General features: G+C 37.7%; 2 protein-coding genes across 6 annotated transcripts in view; one reads left to right on the top strand and one right to left on the bottom strand.

Annotated features, from left to right (window-relative positions):
• The window catches only part of LOC102218659 (protein FAM196A), a 39,728-nt gene extending 36,334 nt beyond the window's left edge, over positions 1-3,394 (bottom strand). For both annotated transcript variants that reach the window (XM_023340654.1, XM_005794743.2), the window contains exon 1: positions 2,898-3,394. The gene's annotated coding sequence lies outside the window, so the exon portion shown is untranslated. The remainder of the gene's footprint in view (positions 1-2,897) is intronic.
• Positions 1-21,819, top strand: part of dock1 (dedicator of cytokinesis 1) — a 220,416-nt gene that overhangs the window by 131,100 nt on the left and 67,497 nt on the right. For all 4 annotated transcript variants that reach the window (XM_023340653.1, XM_023340652.1, XM_023340651.1 and 1 more), the window contains 2 exons: positions 14,532-14,633; positions 17,250-17,344. In XM_023340653.1, coding sequence (XP_023196421.1) covers positions 14,532-14,633; positions 17,250-17,344 — 197 coding nt within the window. The remainder of the gene's footprint in view (positions 1-14,531; positions 14,634-17,249; positions 17,345-21,819) is intronic.

Below are 21,819 nucleotides of genomic sequence, written 5' to 3'. Positions count from 1 at the left end.
GGTTTTAATATAATTGCATTTTAATACCGTCAGAGGTAACTGTAATCACCCCCTTAACTTTTCTGACTGGCCTTATAGATCAAAAATATTTGGTTCTGCTTAACAATTAACCTGTCACCTCCAAAGATGTTGACCCTGCACTTTTGTTCTTCGCTTTCTGAGAATCAATAATTTGTGTCTAAAAATAACCTCGGAGCTATTTATTAAATCCTCAACCTTGCTCTGGAAAACATGCAGCAGCTAGGAAACTCTGACTTGCAATTGCTTCTTTTATCACTGAGCATGCAGCAGGCAAAGTTCATTTAGGCTTGTTGGTTTATGTATTTAATATTTATTGTTGTCGACTCCCAGGTTCCCACAACCTCTCTTTCTTTTTTCTTGTCATTTTTCTTTTCTTATGATTGTTGCAGCCTCTCCAATTTGTAGTGATGAACCAGATGCCTTCTGTCGTTCCAGTAATTTTATAAAATCAGTTATGCCATTGCAAAAAAAAACAAAAAAACATCTCCTCTTTTAGCCCTGCAGTTAGTCCCCACATCACATGGCAACCAGACCCACAGCACTCTTTGCCTTTATCTGTTTAGATATTTGTGCTGAAAAATGACTTTATTTTTTAAAATCATAGTGTACCTTAATAGGATCTGGTCCATGCCAAATAAATACTTAGAAATAAACCCTCTTTCTGCTGAGACTTGCCTGTTATAAATGAGCACTATGAAGTTTACTTTATACTGTAAGAAAGATAAGGTTAGGTTAGTGAAACTATATCAATTAAAATTGACAAATTATATTTAACTTGATTAAGTCAATATGCTTATATCTATTTCAGAAAGCTATTAAGTTAGCGTTTTTGTCTGTCTGTTTTGTCTTGGCTCATTTAAAGACGATATAAATTCCACCAATTCTTTTTATCGACCTCTGGGCCATTTGTAGTCTCTGCTGACTGGGCCCTTACCACGAAACACATGCCTTACACACTCACACATACACCAATTCACACCGACACCAAAAACCCAGGAGAGCTCAGGCGTGAAGATGTACAGCGTCAGTCACATAAAACCCCACAAAAGTACAACCCCTCCTCAGCCACCCTTCTGCACGTTTCACCTGAGCTTCATGGTGCTCCCTCAGTAAAAAAAAAAATTAGACTGTTAATTAATAATCCTATTAGCACATGAAAGGCAACATCTGGCTTGTTCCAGAAGCAGTCATTCTTTCATAGGGCAGTAATTTGTTTTCTGGATGAATGAGCATCTATTCCGGTGAGGAGGCGGCCATGGGAGGTGGAGTTGCACTTCGACTTTCATTAGGACGCAGTCTTTGCAGGCTGAATGTAAAAACACTCAGACTTGAGAAAAAGTAGTTACCTCCTAATTTAGCTTTTTAAGTCAAACTTAAATGCTTCATATCACTAGCCAAATTTTAAAATCCAGGAAAAGGTTTTGAATACCTTTTAGTTGGATGAAAGAAATAGATTTCTTATCGCTGTTAAAGGAAAAATAAATCTATTTAAGCCAGCCTATTGATGGCATCCTTGCCTAACAATCAGTTGTTCAACTCTTAGCGAGTTGATCAAATTTAGGGAATCACTAAGATTCCTTTTGGCAACATTTTGCCCAGTCTCATTCTTTTTGCTGATTCGTGAACACTGACTGAGGTAAATGTGGTCTGTAGTGCTTCATGTGTCCTGCTTTTTTTGTGAATTCCTTGGTGAGTGCATAATGCAGTCTTGGAGTAATTTTGGGAGCTGATCACTCCTGGGAAGATTCACCACTGAACACTGTTTTCTTGTTTAAGGATAAAGGACTTTAACTGTGGTTTTCTGTAGTTTCAAGAATGTATTTCTTTCTCCTGATGTCAGTGACTTTGTTCACATCTGTACTTGAATGTCTTTAGACTGAGGCATAGGTTGTTGCTTTTTGAGATTTCTTAACCTACTTCATGTTGTCAGATTGGTACCATTTGAATGATTTGGGTGGGGCTTGTGAAACTTACCCAATAAGTTCCTTTTGGAGCTTGCGACTGCAGAAACATTCCAATTTCCAACAGATTGACAGGTCAATGTTTCTTCCTGCTCAGTTTCTCAGACATAAAATATTGTCGTTCATCTCGTCTTTCCTTCCATCTTTCTTTTTTCTTTGGATTTGTTGAAAGCGAACTAAAGCCGTAGGGGGGAGATGGTATCGGAGCAATGATGAGAGCCATGGTTGAAAGAGAGACAGAGTGATGGATGGGAGGAGAGTTGTGAGGATGACTGTGACTGGTGCTGGCTTTGCTGTGTGGAAGCTGAAGGACATTGGACACATGAAGGTTTTCTCTTCATCATTCCTCGCCACACATCTGCAAACCCCACCTACTTCTGATCTGTAAGAAGATGCCTTGATTATCTTTTAGAGTTAGCTCCGACTACCTTTTCGATCTCTGCACAAAACTGGTTTGAATTTTTGAAGGAAATGCTTCGTCTTTTAGTTTTGTATTTTTTTTAGATAGCTTTCCGTCTCATGCAGCTGCAACATCGAGAGGAAATGCAGCATCATGTTAGACCTCTTTTATCTGTTTAGCTGATTCAGTCAAGTTGAATGTGCATCAAAAATGTCAGATGCAAATAAAAAAAACTCACCTCAAATATTTTTACTCAGTTTCAGAAAATCCTCTACAATATTTACCCCATCTTTAAGTCTGATATTCTCTTCTGCTAAACATATTTAATTTTTCAGATGACTGAAAAATCTGGGGAAATCTTCTGTAAAGATATTCCTTGCTACCATATTCAATACTTCTAGATTTCCTGGATTTCCCCTCCATCCGGAGGTTGTTTGAGCAGACTTTCCTCTCTCGCATATGCAGACTGAGTGATGAAACACAAAAGAGAACGAGAGGAAAGAGGCGCAACTCACCTCAGACTGAGCGATGCTGACGTAAAAGATGCGATAGCCTAGATCCCCGCTTGTGCCCCTGCATGCCCGTTTCCCTCAGCGGATTAGAGGCGAGCTGGAAGAGGAGGCTTTTCCATGGCAGAAGTTGAGAGGACGCGGAGGCATGCGGAGCAGCGGCAGAGGCAGCAGCTGTTGGGAGTACTTGTCGCACATCCGCGTCCTCTGATCCTGTGGCGTCCGGACTGAGTCAACACTCCTCTGCCCCTTTGCACCGTGCCGATTGCTTTCACTCACTCACATCTGAATGCATGCACACTCATGCACGCTCACACACGCTCACGCACCCCCACACTCACACACACTCACACGTAGAAGCGCGCTGTAGCTGAACTCTGGACACCTCAGTGGCGGAGCCCACGCAGGCAGAATTTCCCCATCATGCCGTCGCAGTTCCTCTGTCTGGCTTTCTCTTCTTTTCCTGTTTGCGTGTGTCAGGGTGTGCATGAAGGTGGGTGAGAAACACACCGAGAGAGAGAGGGAGTGAGAAAAAGAGAGAGAGGGGGAGAGATTAAGTGAAAAGGGGAGGGAGTATGGGAAGCAGAGTTGGAGGGAGGAGGGAAGGTTGTGATTTAGAGCTCCAAGGTTTGGCTTTATCTGGCAGCTTCATAAAGTTCTTAGTGATCACAATAAGTTCTTCATACTTTTATTTTGCTGTACTTTTACAAAAATGTATTTCCAACGTTGTACCTTTCTGGCATCTCTGAATCAAAGACAGCAGCAGATGTGTTCCTGACGTGCCGGTCTGCATGCACACCTGTTTGTTTAATTCCATTGTGTTGCCTGACATCTCCATAGAACCGTGCCTGTCAGGTGGGATCATTCTTCGGAGTTTCATTACAAGACCATTCACCTTCTGTCAACTCACTTTTTCCAAGTCCTTGGAGCTCTTCTCCTTTTGTGTGGGAAGACCATTCCATCTGCTTGTCCCTCGCTCTCTGGAGCTTGTTTTCCTGATCTCTTCTCAGCTATTTATCCATCTGTCATAGGCGAGGCAGTAGTTAGCGCCTGTTTGTTCACAAGGAAATCTGTTTTTCTTTCCAAACCTACTTAGATTTGTAGTGTGCCATAGATGGAATGGATGAACAAATGGATTCTTTGACAGGAAAGGGCTGGCATTTGAATAAACAAACTTCAAGATGTGGAAAAGTAAATTAGTGTATAAAATGTTCGTATCTTCAGATTTTATTCCCTATTCACTGGTTCAAAACATGAGTTTAATTTATCTATCACTCCTTCCAATCATTCATTCATCGTTCTTTGATTCATTGGTCCATCTGTTTTTACATACATCCTTTCATCTCTTCATATTTATACATCCATCCATCCCTCTATCCATCTGAACTAAATTTATTCTGACCTTTTGTGTTCATGCGACTCCATTTTGAGATTTTAACCATGTAGAACACTTCATGTGGAGAGCAGCAGAAAACTGCATAAGTAGTTTAAATTTGAAGTTTTTATCAGCAGCCACTTTTCTGCTGTTTGTTATATCATCCATCCATCCATCCATTGATCCATACCATCCATCCATCTGATGATCTGACTGTTTGTTCACTCATCCATCCATCTGTCCATCCGTTCTCTAACTTCCTTTCTGGTTTGCAGAGGTTCAGAACATCACCATGAACCCTAGGTCATCAGCCATTAACATGAGCCAAATCCTCATATGAAGACCACCACACCAGCTAGATGCCCCCCTCTGCATCTTCCTCCCCACCGTGCCCATGGTTGTCCCCTACACCAATATTCCTTGTTGAGCCAAAGGAGATGAAGGGCCCTGAACAACAGAAGGCCTGCACTCATACTTAAAGCCAGATCACTTAACTTTACAAAGTAGATAAAAAACGATTTCAAAACTTTGAAAATCAAAGTGGTAAAAAGTTTTCATTTTGAAATGAAAAATCAATATGAACCCTAAAACAAAAGGAGGAAGAAGGTTAAATTATTCCCCCTCAATAAAATCCTAATCATATCAGAGTGGATGTGTGAGAAACCAGCTGACTCTTTTAGAGACAGCGCTGTCCTTCTGTGTCGGGGAAAACCCGAGCTCTGCTGGAAGCCTCAGGTCTCATGATAATGAGCTGCAGCTCTACAGACAGCAGCTGCTACCGAGTGACTATGCGTCTGTATGTGTGAACTACTTCATAGCATTATTTAACAGAACAGCAGACAGCTTCACAGCTTTCCTTCAGCAAAGTATTAGATGATCTTTCACCTCTCAGAACCTGTGAAGTCATTATGTGTATTATTAGTTACAGGGTCAGAAATAAAACAATCTCTAAATGTTGGATCTTCAATGTGCTTCGGACTGCTGTGATTCAAGATGCTTCGTTATTTTGCTCCATTGATGCCTTATGTTTTCACTCAGTATTCTCTTTCTTTTTATAGTTGTTTGTGGTTGTCTTGCTCTCTAACCCCATTTTTAATCAAATCTTTTGTCAGCTCCTTTCAGTCTATTAAAATGAGATTTTTGATTGCTTTTCTTTATAATTGCTGCTTTCTTGTTTATCAAAATAATCATACAAACTAATTTTGAAGAAAAGTAGACTCTGGGGAGGAAACCATTTTCAAGGTCAATGATTCCCAATTTGTTGTCCACTGAGGGGTAAAAATGGGTTTCAGGTTATGCTTAATTTGGTGAAAATGGAAAACACTTAACTACTTTTAAGTATTTTATTCTGGAGATAAAATAACAAAACATTAAACATTCTTTCAGATATTTTGATATAATAGACTTAAAAGTGAAATTTGTTTTTTTCTCAAAAAATGGTTTAGGATTTATCTGCAAAGTCCGCCAATTGCAGTCTTCTGATCGACTATAGATTTTTAAAAAGCCAGATCTTCCAATTTTGATATTAGTTAATACCATTTTTTTTAAAAATATATGTATATAACTGGCACTGTCAGGTGTTAGAGGACAACAGTACACTTTCAATTTTCAAAAATCTTATTTTATTTAAAAGCATTGAGCAATACCCATGACACAACACAAACTTGTTTTAGCTGCACATGAGGTACTTCTCTCTAATATGAATAGTTTAAAGCAGTGGTCTCAAACTACAGTCCTCAAGTGCCAGAGCCCTGCAACTTTTAGATATGTCCTTGACCTGCACACTTGAGTTAAATGGTGAAACTGACTCACTTTATGCAGCCAAGCTTTACGGAGTTCTCCTAATAAGCAAATTTTGGAGCTAGGTGTGCTGAAGCAGAGACATTTAAAAGTTACAGGACACCAGCCCTTGAGAACTGGACTTTGAGACTACTGGTTTATAGCAATGCTGCCCCAACTACTAAATCAACTAAACAAAACAACAACAAAAAATACATTTAGTAATTTTTTTTTTCTCAATTTTTCACATTTTAAAACCAAATAAAACTTTCACAGCAAGTTAAACTATGGACCTAGTTTGAGCCTCTTTCAGAAATAAAGTATTTAGCTTTTACAAAATCACAAGGTTTGAGGTTAGTTGAGGACAAAGCAACAAAAACCACCAATGTCCTGAGTTTTATGTGTCCTTGTCAGGAAAAAGAAAATGTCAAATTTTGGCACCTTTATGGCTCTTTAAATATAAATAAGATTGGTGGATTCACATGGGTTGGTGAACTGAGCCTTAGATACTGTGAATACCTTGGAGTTGAGCTACTGGTAGTGTTGATGCTGACTGGTCTCTGTGGGTACAAATTTGAGAAAAATCTATTTTAGAAGTCATCAATTATTTTAAGCTAACTTTGTTCATCCATTGCTTATGCTGCTCAGGAGAGTTCACATTTAACGTGATTTGTATTGAAAAACTGCTGTCGGTGAACTTTTTTATAGGTTTCTGTTTAAAAGCAGGCAATGTCGGCTAACTTGTGTGAAAAATTAGTTTATTCAGATCCCAGAGCCATGCAGAACAACAGAACACACATTGACTAAACAGCGGATGCCTGGTATCCGCAGGGGTTAGAGACCACAGCCGCTTACGAAGAGCTGAAATCCGCAAATACTTGACCAAGTGCAAAACCCAAAGGAGCTTTCAAGATCAAAAGGAAATTTGTTCCTGAGTTATTGTTTGCCAGGTGCTCAACAGTGCACTAGCAGCACAACACAGTTATATCAAACTGGCTGCTTATTTTAGACTGACAATAACACATCCACCTCAAAGCTTTGTTATTGCGCTGCTAAGCAGCAAGAGGCTGCAATTTTAGCACAGGAGAAAGCTGAATATATTCAGTAATAATGTGACAGTGGCAATATCTGGTATTCTACTAAATTCAAACCCAAATTGGTGTCACTTTTTAATGGCTATAAATTGCCATCCTTGTTAAATATCATGTGCTTTAACGTTCTTTATTCCTAAACCACATCTACATTTTTTCTTTATATGAAGAAATTTCCACCTTGCATTTCTGACAAATGTCATTAATTTTTAAGATGTTTGATGCAATTGAAATACTGCTCAATTTTTCATTGTCTTTTTGCTAAAAGCTTGTTCTGCTTTCATGCTAACTTTTACTTTTTCTATTTCTTGGAACAAAATTTACAGTAGTTGCCAAAGAAAAAGAGGAAAGTTGTTTATTTTCTCAACCTTTCTCAATTGCAAATATTTGCATTTTTAGTTGAAGCGGGCTCGTCACCAGTCTGTCACATCAGCTGCTCTGAGTGTATTCAGCCACACAGCATGCACGAGAAAGTTGACTGTCATTTCTCTGTTGAGTTGGATTCCTTGAAGGAGAACTGTCAGTTTATTCTGGCTTGGTAGCGCAGCAGTCATAGCACAGAAAAAGGAGGATTTTTAAAAAAAATACTTTTTTCTGTGTGTGTTTGAGAGAGAACGTGTGTGTGAATTTAGAGGTTGATATTTTGTGTCTGTTGTGCAGCAGCAATGCCACAGGAAGTCTCTGCCACTGACAAGCTGAAAATGTGTCCACCAGATATGTCAGAGGGAGCTTGTCCCTTTCTGCTGCAATCCCTAAAGGTCTTTTCATCAAAACGACACCAAAAGATCAATTTAAAAATCTCTTATGGAGGGTTTAAGCATATTTACCAAAAGTCTGAACTTTCACTGGGCCATTCCAGCATAATAATATGCACTGAACTACCTGTCCATTGTAATTCTGGATGGGTTGCTTTCTTCTTGGAGGCAGAATCTTTGCTCCAGTCTCAAGTCTTCTGCAGTTGTTGAGACATTTTTCGTACAGGATTTACCTGTATTTAGCACAATCTATCTTAAATCTTTAAATGTATACAAATGGTGATCAAAGAAGTACAGTATATTTCTATTACAAACCAAGTACCTGTGTCCTGTTTTTTAAGAAAGTGGCATTTTATCCAATGCTTTGTCCTTTCTTGGTGCTAGTTTACAAAAAAGAAATATGGATTTCAGTTTTTGTTAAATTATTAGTAGAATACCACCTGCATACAAATTGCACAGTCAAAGAATAGAAAGGGATGGAAAAACAGCAGCCCTTGAGCACTTTTCACACTGGCTTGTAAAATAGAGGCAGAGTTGACACATACAATACACTGCACTTGGCCACTTGTGCATGATTCAGCAAACCCACTTGGCTCCGACATGAGGTCAACACGAAGGCAGCGAGAGCCCTCTTTCCATTGAATCGAGTAGGGAACTTGTCAGAGGGCAGGTAAAACCATCCACATGCTGTTTGCTTTTTTAGCAGCAGACATCTTTACGCATTCTCATTTCCAAAGAGAATACTCCAGTTTATATCAATTCCTGATATCTTGCAGTATACAGAAGCTCGAAGGGGCATTTCACACCTCTTTGGATGAATTCATTATGTTTACCTTAACAGAAACATTCACCTATGGAAAAGTTAACATGTTCAATTGAGAGAAGGACATTTTTCCTTTACAGAAAAGCTTGTATGCTCAACACCAAGCGAGAATCTTTGACTGTAGGTGGAAAGAAGTTACTCACCAATCCTGTCGGAATGGCAGATATGGTGGATTTACTGGAGTTTGAGGGGTTTGTGTGGTTCAATTAATGCACTCATTTTTCACTAATTAAATAAAGCTATTTTTACAGAGAAATGTCCACATCAAGAGATTTACTGTGCTACAGATTCACCATAGTACACGGAAGTAGAATTTTCTTGTTTTTATGTTTGAGATTTCTAGAGGTTTCACATCACCAAACAATATTTATTAATAAAGATAGTCAAATATTGACTTCAATATGGAAGAAATGTACACATCCCCACAGTTTCCCTCTCCCAAAAAGATATGAAATAAGGGTAACCCTTCTTCTTTTATAAATTTCCAGTGTGCATTTATTTATTTACATAAGTAAAGCTTTCTTTCTGTTTTTTAAATATCACATCACACGTGTAAAGAATTCTGTCTGCACGTCATTTCCTTTGTAATCAGCCAGCTAAGTAATGTAGTGTCAGACTGAGAGTAAAAATAGAATAGGTAAGTCATTTTGACTGCTGGTGGTCATCAAACCCTCTTTCTCTTTATTCTCTCTGCTCCCTTGCTAGTACTCTCCTCTCCAGAGATGTGTGGCAACTCAGGACATGGCTCAATATAGACTGGTGTGCCATTTCCTCAGTGGCTTAATTAAAGGCCTAAAACAATGATCAGCTAATGCAAAAGCCCTCCCCAGCTTGTGCAAACATAATTTTTTTCCCCCTTCGCTTCTGTCAGGTGCTGAAGTGAGATGAATTATAAGACAGACACAAGCTTGATAACAGCTTATGACGCGTCTGGCTTTGCCCTCTAATCACAGATTTTTCATTTCCACTGAATTTCTGTTTCATTTGCCCTCAAGCATAAGTTGGATATTGAGTCTAGGTTTGGGAAATCTACAGCTCCTAGAACTGGTGATTGATATCAGGAGCAAAGTTTCCTTTATTTTCAGAAAGAACAGTAGATATTTTGCATTTTCATCGTAGCGGTATGTTAATAGGTTTTGTGACCCTTGAGTCTGATACACAGTGCCTACTTTAGTGCTTATGTTGTGAATCAAACAATTTTGACAATTTTTTTTTACTAAGAAGTTATTTGGGTTATTTCACAACAATAGAAAATGAACACAAACATTTTGATTGCATGCACTTATTTCCATATAATATCTCTGACAATACACAAAAACTATCTCGTCAGTTCTTTCCAGTTGGTTTTACTTAAAACACAGCACTGTGATTGTCTTAGATGACACACACCTTAACAGTGATTTACCTGAAACTTTTGTGTTGGGTGTAGTTCACCATAAGATACTGATTGACACTGTCAAAAGGTGGTGTGATTCATATAATGCTAGATTGGTTCAGATCTCACTTGTAGGTCTGGGACATCACTTGGCGATGATTATATATGTCAGTGAATAAAGATCACGTGGAGGTCCTTGGGGTTCAACTATTATCTTCTAATTTCTACTCCGATAATCTGATGTCACAACTCCTTATTGTATGTATGTTTCTAACTCAAAACCCTTTTTTCCCCCCATTACAGTACGTCCACAAACTGTTACAGTTTCTTAGTCAGTGTCTATCCATTGTCTCCATCTCATGAAATCAGGTTGAGGTGGTAACAGGTCCAGGTGGGTAAACAGACATTCCTCTCCCTAGTTACACTGCTGCTAGCTCTGGTGAATACCAGGGTGTTCCAGGGCCTAAGCGGATATACACTGACTGGCCACTGCATTGAAACAAGCAGTCACCTGCCACCCAATTATAGCATTTAGAAAATCACTTGCTGAAGCTCAAACTGAGCACCAGAATTGGGAAGACAGAGGATTTAAGTGGCTTTGATCATGGAAATGTTGTTGGTGCCAATATGCTAATCTGAGTATTTCAGAAAATTAAGGTCAAAAAACATATTTTTGATTTAATGAGGATCATCCAAAAAAGAGAACATATCTCCTTTGCATGATGTCTTTTTGATGTCAGAGTGAAATGTGCAGACAGGCTCAAGATGACAAGGCAACATTAGCTCAAATGACCAGTTTGATATCCAATATATCTGGAATACTCTCTAAATGCACAGCAAATCAGCTATAATGACTCACAGTTATCAAAATTGGCCAATAACAGATTGGAAAAATTTAGCAAATGTGTTACAAATTTGACATGAACAACATAAAATCATAGATCCATCCTGTGTTGTATCAACAATTCATGCTTGTGGTAGTAGTATAATGGTGTGGAGGTTAATATATCTTGATGCATGTTGGACCTTTTTTACTCTTTATGTAATAATAAATTATTTAATCTTGTGACATTGCTGGAAAATTGCATGAAACGTAGAAAGATGCTGATCAGTTAACTTTGTTGGCTCAACTTCCCCTCCAAAAAAACCCCCAAAACTGCTGAGTTATTAGGCCTGACAGGATGTGCAAATATATATTTTAGCTCCGTTCTCTCACATATCCTCATACATACATCAAAGAGGTAATTGATAAACTCTGGAAATAGTGCGGAGGAATATTTTGTTCTATCTCCAAATCTTTTTTTTTTCTTCCTCAAGAAGGCCTTATTTGACCTACCTTCTTTTAACTCCCCCGTTTAAAATGAAAGAGTTGTCATGGTAACACTACTGGTGTCATTCCAGTGAGAAAAGTGGAGAGATGAGCCACAAGAGCTCTGGCTGGCCTTAGAGAGCTTCTGGTTTACTCCATACACAGCTTGTCACTTTAATAGACTTGCACAGACTGTGAGATGAGTGCAAAGATTATAACTTTACTAAACTGGGCAACTGTGAACTGGACTGCAGACCTAAATATTTCCATTTGCAGACATATCTTACATCTTTTTCTTTCATTACCCCTAAGCAGCTTCTGTGTCATGTGTTTCTGTTTTATATTTAGATCTGGAAGTATGCTTGCAAGATCTATCACCTCTATTTACTGCACCATCAGCTGATTATAGTACCTTGAAATCGGTGCTTAGCAGAAGTATTTATGCCTCTTGACCTTTTTTTTTTTATCATTTTTCATTCATTGTATTTCATGTAGTAGAAGCAAAGTAACATTTGTTTCAACTTCTTTTGGTAATTAAACTCTGATAAGTGGGGGGCCAAAATATTCTGTCCCTTTTATTGGAGATAAAGGACCCTAAATATAAAAACTGTCACCGAACAAGTAAAATCCACAAAATCTTGAGACCCGTTCTACTGAAAGACATTTCAATAGTTCTAAGAAATTTTTTATAATATTCCTTAAAATGCACAGTCGAAACTGTCTTGACACAATAGCAGAAGCTAGTATCTACAGAGTTAGGGATCACAACAGCGTACAAATAGCTGAAATCGGCAAATCCTTTAAAAGTTTATAAATGCATATTTTATTACTTCATCCATAGTCTTCCTCGTCACCGCTTTTAGGAGTTCATCCAATCAGCACCAACAAAAATGAATGGCACTCCTGGATTGGCTGCTTTTGCGATTGTCAACCAATAGCGTGTCAAGTAGAATTGTGCCTCGGTACTTAATCTTCCCAAGATGCATTTTCTTCAGCATATTTTAGATGTGCTGTATGAAAAAATCTTCAAATCGGTGAATCAGCAAATACTGAACTGTGAGTAGAAGGGGTTCCACTGTAATGTACAACTGTTGTGGAAAAGCAACACTGCTCATACCCTCAGACACATTATCCCTAAGATTTTTGTAGCAAAATTGTGCTCTGGGATGCTTTCTTCCGCAGATGATTGTAAGAGAGATGAAGCTAAACAAAGGACAATGGCAGTTTTCAGGAATAAAGTCACCTGTTCACAGCTGCAGGTACATCACTTCTCCTTTGGCGCTCTTGATTGAAAACTAGGAGTCAGCTTAAGGGGCTTACATTTTTGTATGCTGCCTCGGAGCCTTTTTGCAAGTCCCATGCTAAGGCTTACAGCATGTAAAGTTTGCTGAGGGCGTTTTATCTTGAGGATTCATTCACAGCTGAAGAGATGCCAGGAATGAGCAAATATGGGATACCCTCCAGCTGATCTGGCTTGTCTTTTTTTTGCATGGTCGGGAGAGATGCTGCAGAAGGCTCCAAGCCGATGATTTCTGAAGATTGTTGCCTTCTTTGAACCCCTTTGCTTCTTTTATTAATAAATTAACTGCCAAGCTTGCGTATACTCTGCTATTGCTGAAAAATCCAGCCACCCTTGGTGACAGGGCAATTTGTGTGTATGGGAATGAATAGTTTGTTCTTCAGTTTGGAGAATAAAACTTTCCATTTTCCTCTTTTATATGCTTGCTTGAGCAGTTGTCTTTGTGCTACTTTCAAATTCTTTCTTAGCTTTTAATGCTGAGGAGCTGAGGATAACTGAGGCTTACATGCACTCACTGGTTCAAGGGTTACATCACTTGCATGATAAATTCACTGTCAACCCCCACTTTTATCATGATATCCCTTCTCTAGATTTCCCCTAGGTATGGATTTGGTGAAGAATTAATTTCTTCAAAATTAAATGATGGCATAAGGTGCACTGGGCAATCAACTGACAACAACTTTGCTAGCCAATAGAGCAGAGACAACATTCAGATATTTATCAGGAACATCATAAAACGCACAAATTTCCCACGCAAAGAACAGAACATAAAATCCCCTACCAGAATATTTGGTCTGTCACAGTGTCAGTATTATAGTTTTTGGGCTTTTTTTTGGTCATTATTAATAAGTGTTTGCATGAACACTAGCAGTGGTTGATTAGCTAATTGAATCACCTCCTCTACATTTTCAAAGTTTATGCATGCGCCTTTATATACATAATAAAAATAGCTTCAGCATATTGCATCAAAGTCAGGAAATAGGGAGCACTTGAACTTCTAAAGTTTTTGAAGTTCAAGATCTTGTGGAACAAAGCCAACTAACTCTAGTGTTTTTCTTTTTGCTCTTCATGTGAGTCTTCTAAACTAACTTGTTTTTGTTTTTGCAGTATTGCTTCAGATGTTCCAGTTTAACTTAAAAACTTTGAAGAACTGCTGTTTAATTTTAAACAGCACCCACATCTTGCTCCTGAAAAATGTCAGTCTTATTTAACTTTTTGTTAAAATGAGTTTCCATTTACTCCCACATTTTTTCTTACTTATTAGCAAATATCACTTTGCTTGTTTTATGTTCCTGCTTCTCTTTTGCTCTTGATTCTTTTCTTGGTGACTGATTATTTTGATTCTCTGAATAAATCTTTTGAGTAATTACTCTTGAATGTAATTTTCCTATGCAATGTCTCATCAGAAAACACTCTGTGTTGTTACGTTAATGATTAGAGGAGCGTTTACACTGTAAAGCAGTGACAACAGACAGACAGCATCAGCAGCTTGTTTTCTATCGGCCAGCCGCACATTGACTTTTCTTTCGATTGGCTACAAATTTACAGCTAGGACGGCAAACTGCAGTGCTAAAAACAGAGCTGTTGGGAACTCACAGGCTTTACAATCAGTGAAGACAAAAGAGCGGAGGAGTGGAGAGCAGCAGGTTAATGAGATCACCCACTAGGTGAGGTCGCCCACCTCGTCAAACCGGGGAAGGCCTGCTTCAGGAGTCGGATTCAATCAGCAGAGCTTGTCGGAAGCCATCAGAATCAGAGCCACAGAATCCTTCTGCCGCGGTTCTTTGATTTAAACCCGGTTGTTTATTGAATCCACTTCCTTCTCGTTTCCAGGGGAGCTTTGTGGCCTGCATGACTGCCATCCTGAGACAGATGGATGTCTATCATTATGGTCATCTGATCAACACTTTTGGCAAGATAAGAAGTGACGTGGTGGTGAGTACATCGTAATATGTCTGCCCTTTTATATATATATATATATACATATATATATATATATAATATATTACCTTACATCTAACCCTTTTATAGAAGGGATTAAAAAATATGTAATTTGGTAATTAAATTCATAAATAAATATTGTTTTCATATTTAGAAAAAGTCATTTTGTTGCAGTATCAACATTGTCTTAGTACTGGAAGAACATTTGTTTTCCAGATGAAGAAAAAGATAGGAAGCCTTACCCCACAATAGTTCACCTTACCCTCTTTTGCTGAAAAACCTTTAGTAAGAAACTTTTTGTCACCATCTACCAGTGTCTCATCAGTTTGAGGAAAATTCCCCAATACGCTTTTAGACATGAGATGTTTTAAGAGTTTCTTGCATGAGGTAAAGATCTCAGGTCTCATTTATAAAACACTGCATATGTTCAATACTAAAAGTTCAAATACGCCCATATGCTAAAAAACAAACAAAAAAAAGACATGATTTATAGAACCATTTGCACAGATACCAGAAAGCAATTTCTCCTTTATAGATCACAGCTGCACCGCCTTCTGTTCCACCTTCTGTTCCCCACCTCACCATATGCATTGCCAGTTTCACCCACCTTCAAAAAAAGCATATGGGCCAGAGTTTGCGTGAGGAACTTCACGTTCTCCCGTCAAATTTATTATTTTTTTTTTATAGACTACAGCCTTATAGAGAAAGTGATGTTTCAGGCCTCGTTTTGTTGCAGTCTAGTTCCATTGGAGGTTAAATGTTTTGACAAATGATGTTACATTTTCCTCAAGCATCCTCTCATACATGGTAAAATTTCTTCAATTTAGCTGCAGCAAAAATCACCAACCATGAAACTTCCAGCTCTGTTTCACCATCTGTATGAGGTTCTCTTTCCTCAGTGCTCTGTTTGGTTTCTACAAAACACATTCTTTTTCATTGTAAAGGCTTTGCAATTTAAATATCAACAATCTGCTGTAGGTCCTGTGATAGCAATTTAGCCTTTTTAGAAATTTCTTTTAGCTTCTTAAGGTAAACCTGCCTGAACGGTTCGTTGCTACTGTGTTTGTACTTGTATCCTCTTCAAGGCGGTTATCTAGACAGTAGAATGCCTAATTTTGAGAGATGCTTTACCAAACTCACAAGTTGGTCTATCCTTGTGTCTGAAGGGCTTTGAGAACTGTTTTGATCTCAGAATTATGTGTTTTGCTTTCACTTATTTTTACATTGTTTGGCAGCAGCTTCTTTGTCGTGATTTTGTGTCAGTGACCATCTAGATAGCAGTATTCACCATGACTGTGTGGGCTACAGTATGGTCATAACATGTAATTTCTTTATTAAAAGTCTCCTTTTGTTGGTTTATGATATTCAAATTTTCCAAGAAACTGAATTTTGTGTCTTCATTAACTGTAAACCTTAATCATAGTAACTTGCAAAATGTAAATTATAAAGCATGCAACTCTATACTATATGTATATATACATTTTTGAATTGATTTACTGGAGTAAATTGACTTTCTGAATTTTTCTTATTTATTGAGAGGCATTTGTAAATTCTTGCCCTCCATTTAAAGGTATGAAATTGAATTTCTTAAAGACCTTGCCTTCAGGGTTCTACATGAACAACAGAAACTGAGGAAAATGGATTACTTATTGCAGCCAGCATGTAGTGGGAGAGCAGGAATAAATCCCAATGATTTTGGTTTTGAGCCCTAAATAATCCTGCCCTTAGAGCGGCATTTCTCCAGTAGCTGTTGCCAGATTAGCATTCTATTGCTCCTTCCCAACAAATAACAAAATCTGTCTGCCAGGGAATTGGGGAGATTATGGAGCAAGGATCATATATCAGATAAGCTTCCCAGGTACATCTGTTGAAAATACAAGTAGTCTTTTTGGAATTTACCTTACATGACAGTAGTAGTTTTTGTTCTTATTTCATTAAACTCATATTTGCTGACATCCTAATAGGTGTCATTTTATAAATAACAATATTATATGCCTTTACATACCTGTAAAAAACTCTATCATAAACAAATAAAATAGTGTTTTCTGATATATTTGAGACAGATTTCTGTTAAGGGGACATATTTAGACACATTTCAGTAACCCAAATGACTTTGTTGTTCTGCAGTTTTTCTTTCTGTGTAAACCCCCTTCCATTCACAGAAATTCATTTAACTAGATAGGATAATTTAATGCCAGTAACCTGCATAGTTACACTGCTAGTTTTTAGACATTGCTGTTAAGAAGAAATCTCCCTAAAACTAGATAGAGACTGCGCTGAGATTTTGTGACCAATTTCTGATCACTGATTTTGTACAGCTATAACCCAATTTTAGCCAGATATGGCTTCTCTTTCAGAGTAATTTATAGCACAACAACTTAAACTTCGTTTTTAATTTTGTCATGTTACATCAACAAACTTTAAAAAAGAAAATGCTTCAAAGTCCATCACAATGTGGAAAAGTTTAGTGGTCTAAAGAAAGAGATGTATAAGTCCTTAGAATTTTGTAACATGCCTTCATAAAATAGAACGTTAATGAAAACCTCTTCATATTGCTCTGATTTATGAGGTCAGACTGTTTTCATTTTGACAACTTTCTCTCTCCCACAGGATTTCCTTATGGAAACATTTATCATGTTTAAAAATCTCATTGGGAAAAACGTCTACCCCTCGGACTGGATCATTATGAACATGATGCAAAACAAGTAAGTGAAATTTTTGCTGAATTAACACACACTCCAAACACAAACACGAAATGGAAAAAGTAATGCAGCTTGAAAACGTCCATCTCTGTTGTTGCTAAGGAACGGCAGTGGGGAGCGGGTGAGAATATTTTTTTCCAAATGTTTTTCTCTCCATGCAAATATCGGCACAAGGCCTCAGCAGTGTAGCAATCAGATGAGCAGTCAGCGCAGCCTCAAACAAATGCATGAATTATAAATGCTTTGGAGTATGCTGTCTGCTAATCTCCAAATTTAGTCTCAGCATCTCTTTACTCTGACGCTTGTTGTGCCACAGCAGCTTTCTCTTTTATTAATGTTGCCTTGCTTGATTTATTTTTATTTTTTTAAATAAAGTAAAAAAGATTAAATACATTTTTTAGTTCAGGAGTTTAGTCAAGAGCTTTGCTTTGTGCATATGTCACCTGAAAATATTTCCTTTTCATAAGTGACTTTTGCAATAACAGAACCTGTTGTGATGCACTGTTAGGGGTTGACACATCAGAAATTGACTGTGAAAACCCGAAGTCATATTTCTTATCTACAAGTGTCTGAGTCGAGGTAGATTTCTGTTGTCTCTGTGAAAATTCCAGATAGAATGAAGACATACAGTATCTGCCTTTTAAGATTTTTACTTCCCTTTCAACTTCTTTTGTCTCATGAAAAGACTTGAAAAACATCGGAAGACATGCTCTGTTTTTTAATACTCCCTTAATTCTGTCTCCCTGCTGCTGTTCAAGTTGTCTATATATCATTAAAGGACTTTAGTCATTTGTCTTTCACAAGGTCTTTTTGACATGTTTGAGTGGAAGAACACCTGTGTATTTTATTAATGATGGATGGCCGGACAGTAAAATGGATGCTCGCAATGATGAATGTTGGGATGGATAGATGAATGCATAGACATAAAAAAAAAAATCCACCTAAGTGGGTAGAGCCAGCAAACTTATCCACTTCTCGCTATACAGTATTTCTTATCTTTTCAGTACGTTTCATTGATTATTTTAAAATAAAAGCAATCAATGACAAATCTAGTGACTTTTTTTTGTTATTGAATACCTTTATAACGACATGTAAACCCCTTCCACTTCCTAAAGACTTCAATCTATCTTACACTGTCTTCCTGCAGCAGTCAGAGCAGAGGAGACCCCATTCCACTTTGTGTCCACATTGCAAATGAATCATTTTGTGCAAAGCTCAGAAATTCTGTAGAGCCATGCTCACAACATTCATTATTCCAAACCCTGTCTCACCACCCGGTGTATGTGTTTGAGGAAGATGGTTTTATGCCAGAATGCGTAGACACAAACCAAGCTGTACTGTTGTAATCAATAGAGAAATCCAACCACAGCCAACCATAGAAGAACTACTGACTCAGAACACAAAAACATAAAGACAACCCTTACAAATCCTTGAGGTTTCAAAAAAAGGCGAATTGGGGTTTAGTTGCACTTCAAAGACCTTACATTTTCTTTCTTAGCAGCTTGATGGGACAGTTATTGTACTACACCAAATTTCTTACAAAACTTTGTTTCCTCAAGCTGCTCGTTTCAAGCTCATGCTGTACAAGAGGATACAATAAATAAATTTTAAACTTATTTCTTGAATAGACCTTTGGTAATGAATCATACTTTAAACACTTTTTCTCTGGAACCACTGAAGATTTTTATTTTTATTTTATTTTTTTACCATGGAAGCAAATAGAGCCAATTATGTATGCATGCTTAAGTTGAGTTCTGTTTTTGTAAGTTTGTTTTTTTTCCTTTCTTGCTTGTGTAGAAAAACAAACAGTCAAACTTTGATATGACAGTACATGAACCTGTCTGTATAGTACAGGTACTGGTTGTGTGATAAAACTGCAAAACCTGCTTATGAATCCTGCCCACATACATCTGCAGAATATGGTAGAAAGACTGCACCTCTGGCTGCTTAACAATCTGAGTGTCTCCTGGTAAACTGGGGTCAAGCGTTTGTTTTAAACGGCACATGCATTAGTCAGAATTTGTTTTTGTGGGTGTGGAAACCCTGCAAAAACACCTGCTATTTGCAGCAGGTGCTGTGCTTATTATGCTGACCTCTATTTGACTCTGAGCAGTTTTCAGCCTCTTCCTATTCCTGCCAAAAGCATCATCTCCAGCTAGGCCATTTGACTACAGATTGCATTGCTAGATTTAGATTATATCGCTTTTATTCATCCAGTTGATTGCTACATGCCGTATTCCTTTCTAAGGAAGACTGTATTTGCTGCCTGTGTCACAAAGCAAAAGACATTGATGCGTTTTGCACCCAGTTCCCTGCCGGTGAGCAATGACATCTGTTTTCATGTTGGCAAACACGGGATCCCTTATTGAACTTTCCTTAACCTCACACTCAACATTTCAACATGACTCATTTTGCATTTAACAGTCAAAAGAGCTAATTTAACAACTTATGAGTTGATGTAATCCTGTGATTCAGCCAGATTGATGACATCGCTGAGGTGCCATCAGGTTTTTTTAAGCTGCTGCTTTGTACCGTGGTGCATAAAGACTTTTATTTTTGATGCCGTCTTGAGACCAGTGTGTCATCCCCTTTGCCTCAGCAGACTCTTTGTCAGCTAAACCTTTGTACACTTGTGCATTTGTGACAGGCAGCCAAAAGATTAATTCAGCATTTGAGCTTGTGCATTCTGTCACTTGCTTGAGGTAAATTGTTATTTATTTCAATGAAAAACAAGTCTGTCAAATCCTGACTCATCTCACCTTCCTTATACTTGAGCTTGTTGAAATACTTCAAGTGCATGCTTCATGACAAATTAGCAAAACTCCTCCATTTGTTGCCATCCGCCTGAGAGTGTTTGATTGGTTGTGTTTCTGCCTCCTCACAGAGCAAGGTGACACAATGCTTCATTTCATGACAGCACAGTTAATGTTTTGCAAAACCTTTTTTCTTTTAATTGCCTTAAGCAAACACTGAAGTTGGACCCAGGTCACAGTAACATATCAAGTCTGGATTAGAGCTGGGCATTGTTAGGAAACTTGCTGTTCAATTAGATTTTAATTCAGTATTGTTTTAAATACTTCAGTATTGACTTAGTATTAAGTTGTAGTATGCAAATAAATAATTGGATTACCTATTAATGATTTTATGTATTAACTTTTTTCTAATATTTCCTGCCCATATATACAGCCATTGTGGTATGCATCACTTTAACAGTGTATACATTAACATTTCTATCTGAAAATTAAAATCGTAGCACAATAACACTCGTGCTCAATACACAGTATTGTATTAAAATTGAAGTAAATTGTATATAATCATAAAAAAGTATCCTTTACTTGTAGAAACTGAGATAATTACATAATTTTTGAATTATCATTTATAAACATATTTGATCAATTTTGCCATTCTGACCGACACGCCTATTGAATTCTTAATAATTGATAACCAAAACATCAAGATAGACTTTATTCAAATTAATGTTATATGAATAAAATGAATAAAGTAACCAAATAAATTAGCGCTTTAAAATTTATACTCAAAAATAAATTTATGGAAACTCAGTGTGCCAAACTTTTTAAAAGTTAACAAAATTCAACAAATATTTTGCCCTGCTAATAGCAGTTTAGCGGTTTAGCAGAAGTGTGTCCATCACTGTATTCCTCTTATGCCAGGTGATGCATATTGCACACAGGGCAAGGATTTGACTTTTGAATTAATTTTACTGCCAATGACCAATTATAATTAATTTAACTAATTTGGATACTAATTGCCACAGTTTATCTGTTGCGTGTGCTATATTTAAGTAAAAAAAGTCAGTACATAAGTGAATTGTACACCGAGTAAATATATGCATTAACTAAGGCTACTGTTGCAACGTGCAGGCGAAGCACATGCAAATTTGCGTAGTCACTCTTTTTAATGAAGATATTTGAGCATATGCATCTAATACCAGTACACCAATATTCACTTTTCACATTTCAACAGACAAACAATTGCTTTTTATTTGACTTAATAGGACTGTTATGGTATTTGAGCTTGTCTAGTGTAACATCTATTACTGTACAAAGAGCTTTATGACATGTTGGAATACTCTTCAGTCTTCTTCATGGATGTCTTAACTGTGATGAACTCATGTCACGTTTAGCTCAGTGATTTGAAACCCCTACTGTCAGCAGATGGTTTCTGTTATGAACCCACATTGTGATAGCACCACTAATGAGATGGGCTTAACCTCCCACTCTTTCTCCGGCCATCAGTTTCTACTTTCCTCTGGGTTGCAAACGGATTTATGGGCTCTAATTGCCCCGTTGACAGCAGCATCAGCAGGGTCAGCCACAGACTGTCGTTTATCACTGCGCCAACTGGCCACGACTTAATAGTTATGATTAATTGGCAATAGGGACTGTCTCACATGTCTCTGAAGTGGCATGAAGCACATTTCCTTGTTTTTATCATTTTATTGAATGTCTCTGATATGG

Source organism: Xiphophorus maculatus, chromosome 10 (genome assembly GCF_002775205.1).
Source record: "Xiphophorus maculatus strain JP 163 A chromosome 10, X_maculatus-5.0-male, whole genome shotgun sequence".
Classification (NCBI taxonomy): Eukaryota; Metazoa; Chordata; class Actinopteri; order Cyprinodontiformes; family Poeciliidae; genus Xiphophorus; species Xiphophorus maculatus.
The sequence above is the reverse complement of the archived record's forward strand: the minus strand, read 5'-3'. Positions and strand labels throughout refer to the sequence as shown.